The sequence below is a fragment of the Sphaerodactylus townsendi genome, linkage group LG08 (assembly GCF_021028975.2).
Source record: "Sphaerodactylus townsendi isolate TG3544 linkage group LG08, MPM_Stown_v2.3, whole genome shotgun sequence".
NCBI classification, from domain to species: domain Eukaryota; kingdom Metazoa; phylum Chordata; class Lepidosauria; order Squamata; family Sphaerodactylidae; genus Sphaerodactylus; species Sphaerodactylus townsendi.
This window is the reverse complement of record NC_059432.1, coordinates 75505731-75518050: the sequence shown is the minus strand read 5'-3', so window position 1 is coordinate 75518050 and position 12320 is coordinate 75505731. Positions and strand designations below refer to the sequence as shown.

At 39.6% G+C, this 12320-nt stretch overlaps 2 protein-coding genes across 2 annotated transcripts in view; both read left to right on the top strand.

Annotated features, from left to right (window-relative positions):
• Nucleotides 1–2579, top strand: part of NMNAT3 (nicotinamide nucleotide adenylyltransferase 3) — a 168357-nt gene extending 165778 nt beyond the window's left edge. Inside the window, 2 exon segments of the mRNA XM_048506913.1 lie at nt 1793–2110; nt 2491–2579. Of these exon segments, the coding sequence (XP_048362870.1) occupies nt 1793–2110; nt 2491–2579 (407 nt within the window).
• Nucleotides 2580–5472: 2893 nt separating this feature from the next.
• Nucleotides 5473–12320, top strand: part of RBP1 (retinol binding protein 1) — a 41133-nt gene continuing 34285 nt past the window's right edge. The window contains exons 1-2 of the mRNA XM_048506077.1: nt 5473–5648; nt 8378–8556. Of these exons, the coding sequence (XP_048362034.1) occupies nt 5576–5648; nt 8378–8556 (252 nt within the window). The 5' untranslated portion in view covers nt 5473–5575. The remainder of the gene's footprint in view (nt 5649–8377; nt 8557–12320) is intronic.

Sequence of the window (12320 nt, the reverse complement as noted above, 5' to 3'; positions counted from 1 at the left end):
TACTCAGTGTACACTTTTCACTGAAAAAAGAAACCCGGAACATTAAGACGTATAAAGGTCAAGGAGAGAGATAATAATTCTACTGTGTGCAATTCTTGTGACCCTGCTATATATAAAAAAGATATTGCTGGAATTGGGAAGGTTCAACAAAGAGCAACTATTATTAATACTGTGAGCTTGGGGAAACTCACATGAAAAAAGAGATTGAAAAGATAGGAATTGTTTACTTAAGAAAGGAGACAAAGGAGATGAAACCTGTTGAAAGCCTATGCCAGGAAACTAATGGCTGACAGACATAAGATGCTGAAGGTGCAAGTAAACAGTAGACATTTCTGTGTGATCGTTTATTTGATGCATTCACTGGAAAATGGTTCATTTTTGTCTATGTAAGACTAATGTTCTTAACGTTTATCTAATGGTAACACTTCTAAAGATCACACTTCAGCACTCCAGCTGTAGCAGTTGGTGCTTTGCAAATATGATTCTTCTCCCAGTTAGCGTGTTCACTGCTATGAGGTACAGTAAGTGGAATTAAATACTGACTATTGCTGTGGCTAGTGTCTGTGATGAAAGCAACTTAGTTCCCATCCCTGTGCCATTTTTACTAAACTTTTTAAAACTAAAATTAAACTTTTTATCCTTCTCTTCTCATTTAAAAGCTGAGTACACATTGAAGTTATTTTTTCAGCATTTTTGTTATCATTTAGCTCTATTTTAAAAAAATGGTGGACACCAGAATGGGCCTCTTTCTGTTTTGCATTAGTTTGCCATTTTTGGAGCTGGCCTTTTATATCTTCATCATCAGTATTGGATTGCTTGTCTCTCCAAGTCAGTCCAAGTCTCTCCAGCAGTCAGTCCTGTCCTGCAAGGCTAGTTTTCTACTTCGTTCTTCTAACCCATAGTCTAAGACCCAGGAATTTTCACAGTCATTTTTAGTTCAGGACTTGATGAGAGCCACACAAAAGATGCAGGTCGGTGGAGCATGCACTCACTGATTGCCAGTTAACTAGTTATTTCGTGTGTACAATAGCCTGCCTGTTGTTATAATACCAGGTTTATTTATTCATTATTGCAGTTTTGCCTTTGAAAAGCAGTATCATGACTAGAATGTTTTCCCATTCATACTTGGATCCACAATTAGGGTGGTGAGCATGGCTGCATAAACATCCATCTGATAGGATTTACAGGTTTTGAATACCTTCCTTGGTTAATCCCTGTATGGGCCAATAACTAGGTATGCCATGATCACATGAAGCCATTCTCATCCAGAGATAATCACCTAATGCATGTGTGAGAAACAAATCACATTGATTGTTCTTGTCCTGTATTATTTGACTAGCACTTCCAGCGATGCACATTCCAAAATATGCATATTATTATGAAAATATGTTTCCCCACCTAAAGCAACACATACATGCTTGTAGTCTGAAGTGATTAGGTTTAGAAAAGAACTTTACAACTAGCTGAGTTTCATGACTAGAGGTAAGCTGGTTTGTGTGTTAGGATATGTATTAGGAAATATTTGTCTATTATATCAGTTTCCCTGTCTATGGCTCATTCCGCACATGCAGAATAATGCACTTTCAAACTGCTTTCAGTGCTCTTTGAAGCTGTGCGGAATGGCAAAATCCACTTGCAAACAGTTGTGAAAGTGGTTTGAAAATGCATTATTTTGCCTGTGCAGAAGGGGCCTATGTGTCAGCATTGCTGAGAGAGGTTAAAATGCAAACCAATAGGGTGGATAGAAAATAATCCAAGTAACATGCCATGACAACTTGTGATGTTCTTACAGTTTTCCCAGAGCTAAAATAACTTTATGGAGCTGATGTTCTGAAGACATTTCAAATACCTAACCAGTAGAAGGAAGAACACGTTCAAGAATTAGTGGCCAAGTTTGGGCTGATTTGCGTTATTCATGCTGGCAATGATCCTTCTCGGTACATTTATGAATCAGAGCTTTTAAGCAGATACCAATACAATACTCACTTGGTTAAAGAGTGGGTTCCAAATAAAATCAGTGGCATAGATGTAAGGTGTGCCATGTGCAAAGGACAAAGTATGAAATACCTGATTCCTGACCCTGTTATTTCATACATTAAGGAATACAGTGTATATAATCTGCAGTGGCATAGGAGGTTAAGAGCTCGTGTATCTAATCTGGAGGAACCGGGTTTGATTCCCAGCTCTGCCGCCTGAGCTGTGGAGTCTTATCTGGGGAATTCAGATTAGCCTGTACACTCCCACACACGCCAGCTGGGTGACCTTGGGCTAGTCACAGCTTCTCGGAGCTCTCTCTCAGCCCTCCCGCACTTCCACCCTCACAATATACAGGTGTTTAGTTGTGAGGGGGGAAGGGCAAGGAGATTGTAAGCCCCTTTGAGTCTCCTGCAGGAGAGAAAGGGGGGATATAAATCCAAACTCCTCCTCCTCCTCCTCCTCCTCCTCCTCCTCTTCTTCTTCTTCTTCTTCTTCTTCTTCTTCTTCTTCTTCTATATACAGAAGACAGTGATTGAGATAATGAAGGGAACATACTATGGCCTCAACAATGCAGAGCTGTGACCAGCCTGCTCAACAAATAATGGTTCTATTTTACAAATTTTACAAACTGAGTGGTTGCTCACTTCAGAGAGTGGATTAAGAAGGAAATAAGAAAACCATCTGCAGTACTTTGGAAGGAATCTATCATTCCAAAATCTGTGCACATCAGTCCAAAGCTTTGGCCAGCTCACATCTTTCAGCATCATCTGCTATAGCTGATATTATTTTACTGATATAATGGCAGTGCCTGTCCCAAAGCTATCCCAGGTAGAAGTAAATAAACAAGTTCTGGATCACCAGATGAGGTCCATTTATGCTCCAAGAGTAGGAATGTGACAATAGTAGTAATAAGTGGTGTTTGCCATAATTGGGCTTATTTTTGGTGACTGTGCTACAAAGGCACTTATCAGTTAAAGCATCATTGTTCAGAAAGAATTAAAACAAACTGTTATGTAGCTTGATCTTTTATTTGGAACCCCCACTGATGAATAGGATTTACTTTGAAATAATATGTTTAGCATTGAGTTGTTATTTGGTTGGTTTAAACTCAACATTTTTAGTAATACTTCAGTAAAATATTTTAGACCTCTTGAATCGTTGCAGGCATTTCTCCATACAGGGTTAGATTTCTTTGAATGTGTCTGCTTTAGGGTAAAATTGTCAACCGTTGTCATGCCAGAATACAAAAAAAAGTTCTGCTTGTCACCATGGATTTGCAGGGACATTTTTTCCTTCTATAGATGGATTGATAATATTTGTTATAAGATTATGTTATTGCACTGCAGGAGATGTATAACACGATTTGATAACGTATAAAAGTTTGAACTCTCAATTAAGTACCATGATGGAGTGTATCAGTAGTGTGTTTAAATTCTCACAATCGAAGATAAATTTCTAATCAAATTGATAAATAAAGTCCTAGGTCCATTTAACTCAGAAATGCTTTCATTGTATTAGTATCTCAAATAGATTCTATCCCAGTAGATCATTTAGTGAAGCTGAAAATTTCCAGAACTTCAATTTGCAAATCCCAATGAGAATGACTTGCAAATCAGCTTATACTTATAGCAATTTGGAAAAGATAATGGCTTAGCTCCTAACCTTTTCCTAGTTGCAGAAGGCACTTGTGTTGTTCTGTTCCCCAATCAAACTAAAATCAGGTGCCTTGCACTTGGCTAGAATGTAAGGCCCACAGTCGAATTAGTAACAGTTAAAAAACAGTTTAATAATGTTTAAAGTTGAGAACTGACTCCTCCCATGAAGTCTAACTAAAAAAGAATATTTGTGATGTTTAAAATGATTGGAGATGGTTTGAAGAACTTGCAGACACCCAACTTTTCCTTAACTGCTTCTAAAAAAAGTCTGTGCTGCTTGCTTCTTCTTCTGAGTTTTCACGGTGTCCTCTAACTGGACTCTGTTTCTTTGCAATTCTGTTGGAACTTGCTAACTATGAGTTCTATGGATCTCTAACACCTTACACATCTGAGATATTGCTGTCTCTAGCCTTCCCCTGAACAGACTGTAAAACAGGAACTGCTAACTAATAAGAATGCTATACTGCTTTGTCTCTAAAGCGCTTCTTAAAGAGACAGGGTCTAACTAAGGTTCCTTCCCACAGAATGCTGTACAAAAAGCTAAGGGTACAACTAAGGCTAAGGGTACAACTAAGGGTACAACTAAGGCTGTACAAAAGGCTAAGGGTACAACTGAGGCTTAAATAAATAAAATAGTGAGGGTGTCTCTGGGGTCATGACATGTGTCCTTGCATGGAAATGGAGATTTTCCTCCATTTCCCTCATTTCACCCTCCATACATTGGTAAGTTCTTCATCACCCCCTTCTCACTATTGGATTTCCTGGGTGTGTAACACCCAGTGATAGGAGATTGTAGGAAATTTTCATTCTTTACTGCTGGACTTGCATAATTTAGGATTTTAAAAACGAGGAATCCTCTAGTACACAATAGAATCTTGATTAAGAAAACAACATGCTGACTTGACCCCTGTAAGAGAAGGAGGCAACTTTTATTCAGAAGCATAACAGTTAATCCCTAGGACAATCCCACTCAATTAATTTAGCTTTGAATTCATGCTACACTGAAAACTATTTGTTCTGCAGCATGTTTGTTTGAAATTTCCCTGCTGTATTCCTAAATGATGGGAAGATTTTACAGTCTCGAGTGATTCCTTTCAAGCAACAGTGTATTGTTGTTGAATAATGCAATACAGCACAGTTTTTTTCACTTGCTTGCTTGCTCTGAAGTTAATGGGCTTCTGTGAAGTGCTGCTTATTTTTCAGTCTGAAAAGGCTTCACATTCTCTTAGCCGAAAGTGTGTTCTGATTAGTAACAATGAAGAGTTTGGGAGATAACTGGAATTGGGTGTTATGCCAATAATGTAAGGTTGGATGAGTAATGGCTGGCTCTTTTTCAGCCATCTATTCAGTTGTTGACATCTCTTGCCAGCATCTATAACTCTGGGCTAACTGCCTAAGCATTGCTTATGGGACAAATTTAGCAGTTCAGAAGAGAACATTCAATGGCTTTTCAGTGATAGAAATGGCAAAATTCTCAAAGAATGGGATATAGTTGGAAGACTAAAAGCTCTCGCATGCCCTAGAAGATCAGTGTATGCCATGATTATCATCCTACATCACATTGTATGTCAGCTGACAACAATGTTTGGAATCTGTCCACGTATAAAAAGACACCATTTTATTTTAAGTGAAAAGGAATGAGAGAAATAATACAGTTAAAATAGACATGCAGCAAATCAGTGCCCTTATAGTGATTGAATGAGAAGCAAAAGGGCTGTTCCATTTAAATCAAGCCATTCGGCTGTTATTAGCAAACTAAAAGGTTCAGCTTTGTGGGAGGATTTAAAGGTAACACTCCAATGGTAATCAGCTTAGAGGGACTAGCATAACTGCACGGTTCAAAGAACAGATAAAAGAAACCAGAGTTCAGACCTTCCTAAGCAAAAGGCACTCAGATTTATGGTGCAGAATTAACACACTAGACTTGAAAACAAACACCAGTAATGCCAGCAGATTTCAATGGTTACTGGAAAATGCTCAGCAATGACAATTTTGAGGAATACTTGAAAGCACTGGGTAAGTTTTTCTTATATTTTACATTTATTGGGTGTTTTAGCTTCATGAATCAATATCAACATTCTGTACCATCAAACAAACTGCAGTTTATGTGACTGTATCTGGAAAGAAAAAACTTTTAGCAACTGTGATGGACCCCCCCCTCCCCCACCTTCTTTGATAAACCCTTCTCAAGGCAAACCAAATAATAATACTGAGGCAAAGATAATGTAAACAGAATAAAAGATTTATTTAACAAGATAGAAAATGGGAATAGGAGGTGAATCACAGTAGAAAGGAATGGATAGGGTAAATTAGCAAAAAACATATTTACAGAAGAGCTTGACGTAGAAATTTAGAGTTTTTGTTTTTCAGCACAGCACTTAAGATCCAGCTCCTAGTTACAGTTCAGCTTAGATACTGTATAGTTTCTTAGATGTTTCACAGATTGTACAGTTCCTGTTTTACTTCAAGATGTTTTGGCTTATGGCTTATACGCTTTCATTCAGGGTTCTAACACTGGCTTGGTACATAAACTCAGTATACTTCACACTCAGCCCTTTCATTAGAAAACCTTCAGATAAAACATAAATGCTCTACTGAGGAAACTTAAAGCAAAACTCCATTCCGCAGACCAACTGGTATATGGGAATCCATCCCTCACTGGAAGATATTCCTCCCTTGTTTATATGGCCCTTCAGCTTGGCCTTTCAATAAACCCCTCCACCAATTCTCTCCAGTATGGATGTTTGCTTTCACATAGAGTGGCATACCTAGGGAGGGAACAGAGGGGGCTGATACCCTAGGCAACACTTGCAATTATCACTTTAGGGGGCATTTGGTCACTCCTTTCCCCCACCTCTTTTCCCCTGCCCACTTCCCATGTGTGACCCAGGAAGTTGCTTGGTGCTGAGGAAGACTAGAAACTTGGAATCAACCTTACTGCCTGGTGATGTCAGCAGCCATATGTAGCAACCATGTGGCCCGCCCACCCTCCCAGCCGCCCACTCATTCCTCTGCTAGAACAGCAGTGTGCCCAAGGCCAGGGCCAACAATGTGCCCAAGGCCAGGGCCAACACCAAAAAGAGCAGCACCAGCTTTTGCAGCAGGCATGCAGCCTGCCCCTCCCCCCTCCCAAGAAGAGGGAAAGAGATTGAGCTTGCTCCCAAAACAGGGGGGAACCTTGGTGCACCCTCACATGGAACCGTCTCCCTTTCCAGGCTAAGTGCAACTAGGAAAGCCAGCCACAAAGAAGGGCAATGTTATGTAGTTTCCACTTCGTACTGCTGGGGGAATCCAACACCTTTCTCCCTCTGTCTGCAGCTAACCCACATGGTAGCAACAGGGCTCCCCCTCTGCTTTGGCTTTGGGTAAAGTAGGGCACCTTCCCTAACTCTCAGCCCCTCCCCAGAGGCACAATTTGGGGAGGAGTGCACAATTTCAATACTGCCCTGGGCACCACTGTTCACACAGCTCTCAGGCTGGTAGCAGTCTTATACTTTGACTAACTATTCCCTTTCAAAGTTGTTATGTTTTAACACAGTCAAAATAGGCAGCTCTTAGCAGCAGGAACACTAAAGATCAAAAGCCACTCAGATTGTTCAATCAGAGAGTTTACCTCCTCCTTCCTCTTTATCATCTTGCCATTTGGCCAATCAGATAGGAGACTACAGCCAATCAGGTGGCTTCTCCTGTTCCCACACCTCTATGCCACACTCTGAATATAAACAATAATGGCTCCTGACAGAACCATACTTTAAAAAATATACACTTTTCTCTGCAGTCCATCACAGTAACATTATGCCATGTGTATGTTCTAACTTTTTAAAAGAAAGTTACTGATCCATCAGAACTGAAGGCATATTAGGAAATTAACCTAATTACCAAGACATATTATACATAGAATACTTCAGTGTACTTAACTATTTATTGTCAAGCACATAGAATTATCATTACAGAAGAATTATTATATATGGTAATTTAGAGAGTTAGATAAATCATCAATGCCTGCAATCTAAATTCCATAGAAGGAAGGACCAGAATAAAGAAATCTCAAAAACTTCAGCGCTTTACATCTATAGTATCGAATGTGAACCAGAGTGGTGTAGTGTTTAGAGTGTTTGACTGAGAGAGCCAGGTTCCAGTCCTCACTCTGTCATGATAGTTAGCTAGGCAACCTTGGGTTAGTCACACACTTTCAGCCTACCCTACCTCACAGAGTTGTTATGTAGGTAAAATGGAGAAGAGAACAATATGGTGTGAGGTTAAGAGCAGTGGACTCTTATCTGGAGAAATGGGTTGGGTTCCTCACTCCTCCACATGAGAAGTAGACTCTTATCTGGTGAACTGGATTTCTTTTCCCAACACATGAAGCTTGCTGTATGATCTTGTACCAGTCAGTTCTCCCAGAACTCTCTCAGCCCTATCTACCTCACAAGGTGTCTGCTGTGAGGAGAGGAAGGGAAGGAGTTTGTAAGCTGGTTTGAGAATTCTTATGGTTGAGAGTAGCAGAGTATAAATTCAAACTCCTTTTCTTCTTTTTCCTCTTCTTCTTCAGTGTAAGCTGTTTTGGGTCCCTCTTGGAAAGAAAAGTGGGTGTATAAATGAAATGCATAAATAAAACTTTTCATACATTGGTAAGGGTGATTGCACCTTGGTCACGTTTTTTTTAAAGTTGCTTCTCCAGTTCTCAAGGCTACTGCAGATATTGTACGTGTAGCTTTACAAAATCCTTTTTCTTTCTTTTCAAGATGTAAATGTTGCTGTGAGGAAAATCGCTAACCTGCTCAAACCTGACAAAGAGATCATTCAGGATGGAGATCACATGATCATCAAAACACTAAGCACTTTTAAAAACTACATCATGGATTTTGATATAGGCAAAGAATTTGAAGAGGATTTAACTGGGGTGGATGATCGTAAATGCATGGTAAGAATTAGTACTGCTACTGTTCTAGGACAAAAAAAGATTAGCATCGAAATCTCATGTTGCAGAGGTCACAGCTGTTTTGACATGGTTTTTCTCAGAATCCAACTTTTGCATTTCACAGCTTTATCTGGCAAGGATAACAAATTCATTACAGATTTTACTTGCAATGAAACTGTTGCTGCATATTAAGTTGCTTTCTTTCAGGAAGCACAATTTATATTGTCATAATATTTTTTCTTTCTTTTTTATGAAAATGGTTTCTCATCTTTTTTGTGCATATGAATCATTTTTACCTCAAGCAGTTCTTCTCTCCTCAAGTAGACATTCATTTCAATGGGGCAGATGGCAGAGTTTGGTAGCACTCAGCACAACATCAAATAGCAAAAATAGGCCTTCCTTGGGTAGGATTTGCTGCCTTTCTTGTCCACCTTTTCTTACTGATTCTGAATTAGGCAGTAGAGACTGCACACATATTAAACAGCTTTTTATAACAAGGACAGACAAGCATCATCCTTAAAGGAAACTGACGGAGCCAAGAATTTTCCCTGGTGAGCTTTTAGCTTTCGACAACAAAACAATATGATATGGCTCATAAGGAATAATTCCAATTAGCAGTGCAGCCTCACTAATAGCAAGCTGCTTCGTTGAGTAACGGTCTGAATTTTGTTCTTTCCATTAGTTTAAGGGCAAGATACTAAAGACTTCCCAAGCAAAGGGCTTGCTAAAGATTATTTTGGTAGGGAAGGAAAAGCCAAGCAGAAATTAGAAACAATAGTCTCTTCTATTCTTAGGAACATGTAGCCACTTCAAATTAATCCCCCATAACACCTTTTTTTCTGCTTCCTTTTCTCCACCTTCCAGCCAACTAGCCTTTATCAGTTCCTGTCTCCAGCTTCCTCACCTTCCTTCTTCTGGCAGACTCTACTTTGTAAAACCAGGGTCAAATTGTGGGTTGTGGGTTGCTAGACCAGTGCAGTTGGGCTGTGAGGAACCCACAAGGACTTGTGGGGAACTTCTATTTCCCCTTTATTCTTTTCCCCACACTATTTCCTCTTTGCCTTCACCTAGCACCCCCTCCATATTGTCAACTTTTACTGTATCTTTCTTCCTTCTCACCAACCAGCTACCTCAACTTTTACCTCCCCCTCATTTTTAGACATTATTATTTTTCCAGTTCTGTGAAAAGATCCACCTTGTAAGCTCATGGCTGCAATCTCCAGATTTACGTGTCAACAGATTTAGCCATATTGAGAATTTGCTATATTGCTACAGAATACAAAATGCTAAGAAAATAAGGTACAGGAATTTAGTTCTTACATATTTTTGAATGAACCTGATTATCTAAATCCTTATCAAGCTGGCTCTGGTATGGATTTGGGATTGAAACAACTTTGGTGAACAATCTATACTAGGAACTGGACTAGGATACTACATCTCTGTCCATTCTGTTGGGCCTCTCTGAGTCTTTCAGTACCATCGTCCATGCTATATTTTTTGTAGTTTCTGGTTTTTTTGTTTTGTTTACCTCATTTCTTGTGTGCCTTTCTAGCATAGACCAAAGACAGATTACAAAGCTATGAAGACAGTGCCGAAAACAATATACTACATTTCACTGTTAGATAATAGAACTGAGAAAGGTAGCAATGCTGTTTGTGGAATGTGGAAGGTATAAAATAGTTCTAGAGAACTGTTACTGGAGGAATGTGGCCACTAAATTGCAGGATTCCATCTTGACTCCTTTTAACAGCTATAGAAAATCAATAGCATGGATATGAAATACAGCTTATCTAAGGGTACACTGAAGTAGAAAATATACCAGAAAAATACTTTATCAGTATTTTTGTTATATTCTGGTCCCCCAAATAGCTGTGATTTTCCAGGAAACCAAAAGAAAAGTGGTCCCAGAAATCCCAAAAACATTCAGGATTTACTAGGCACATTGGGAGCCAGCATTTGCAGGTTCCCGTGGATTTTTATCTCTCCCCACACCCTTTTCTTCTCTTTGTTTGGGTGTCCTGGGGAGATTCTATGGACTTGCCAGGCTGCGTCTGTCCACTTTAAGCTTATTTGTTCATATTTTTTTCCTTTGCAAGAATTCGCTTGGGTTCCTTTCTTGGTTCAGCAGAGTTTCTCACTGCTCAGTGATTGGATTTGTTCCTCTGTAGATTCACATTAGTTCTGCTGATCTTACTGCTACAGCAGCACTGGGTTCTCCTGGAACTGCTACAATGGCACTGGGTACATTGCCATTTGTTCTGTTGGGCTTTTAACATACCAATCCTTTGAACTTATTTTGCTGTGATCCTCCAATTTGACATTAGTCTTGTTGACATTGCACTGCCAGAGTACCCATAGGTTCTGCTGGGCATTTTGTACATTGCCACTTGATCTTCTGGGTCTGCAAAAGTGCACTCTATTTTCAGTTTTCTCTTCAGAGATTCTCTGGTTTGACATTAGTCCTATTGAGCTTGCCCTATCAAAATGGCACTGGGCTCTACAGGGCTTGTGCCCATTGCATTTGGCTATGCTGAACTTGTAGAAGTGACCCCACATGTGGAGTTTCCAATGCAAATATTATCTGGTTTGATATTGGTTGTGTTTGACTTGGAATGTTGATGTGTGATTCTAGTGGGATTGTGGGGTTCTGTTGGGCTTGTTATGTTGCTTCTTCCATATGAGACATCATTTGGCCAGTGATTGCAGCTTGCAGGCCTGGCTTTTGTCTGGAAGCTGCTTGGAGGTTTTTTCCTTTCTTTTTTCCTCTTTCAACAGGAAATACTGGAACCTGTTCAAGTGTCCATAGAATTGGTCCCCATTGTCCAATATACCTGAAATTTGGTGTTTATTTAAAGGATAGGCACCAGCAGCATTTCTGAAATTGTGGTGACTATATATTTAAGCATAACCTCTACAACACCCAAACAGTTGCCCCATAGGAAATTGTGAACTTGAAAAATTCAGATTCGGGGGGGGACCCCAATATGAATACCCTACTGGTCTTGGAATTCAGGAATATTGGGAAGGTTGATATTTTTGGGGTCCAATATATCTGAATCCCCAAAATACTGGGTTTCATGTAGCACACACTTACCAATATCTCTCAATTCCATCTAATTTTGAAAGAGATAATGAATCCCTATATCAATGTTTGGGTGCAATGAGGAAACAGGCAAACAAACTGTTGGCTGGGAATCCATCTGATCTTGGAGCAGGTTTGATAGGATTCTATTCTATTCTCCCTGTCAGGTCAACAAACATACTGTTGACATTTTGAAAATCTCACCAGAACAACTTCACCATACAACCCCTTCTAAATGGCAGGGTGGTTAGGGCAAATGAAATTGCTTCAGACCACTGAGAGTGTATGAGATTATTCAGTGACAGTCTACAGCATCTGGCAGTAGGTCATGATCCAAAAGAAGATTAAATTGAATCAAACACTGGTGATGGCAGGTGTGTGTGGGGCAATATAGGATCATATAATGGTGGTGGTGGTGGTGGTGGTGACACTAAATCAGTTTGGAAGAGGGGGGTATGAATAGTTTGTCATAAGCTTAAGGGACAATGTAAATGTGCTGATGGAAAGCAGTAACAAATCAATTAAATTCTGATTGTAGAATTGCCCAAACAGATGTAAATGGAAATCTATAAAGCAAAGAATGGTTCAGGAATGTCTTAATATGGAAGACGTGTGTCAAATGTTTTTGTTGGGGGAAAGACATTGTGGCCGATAATGTCAATCAAATAATTTCAGTGAGGCTTGA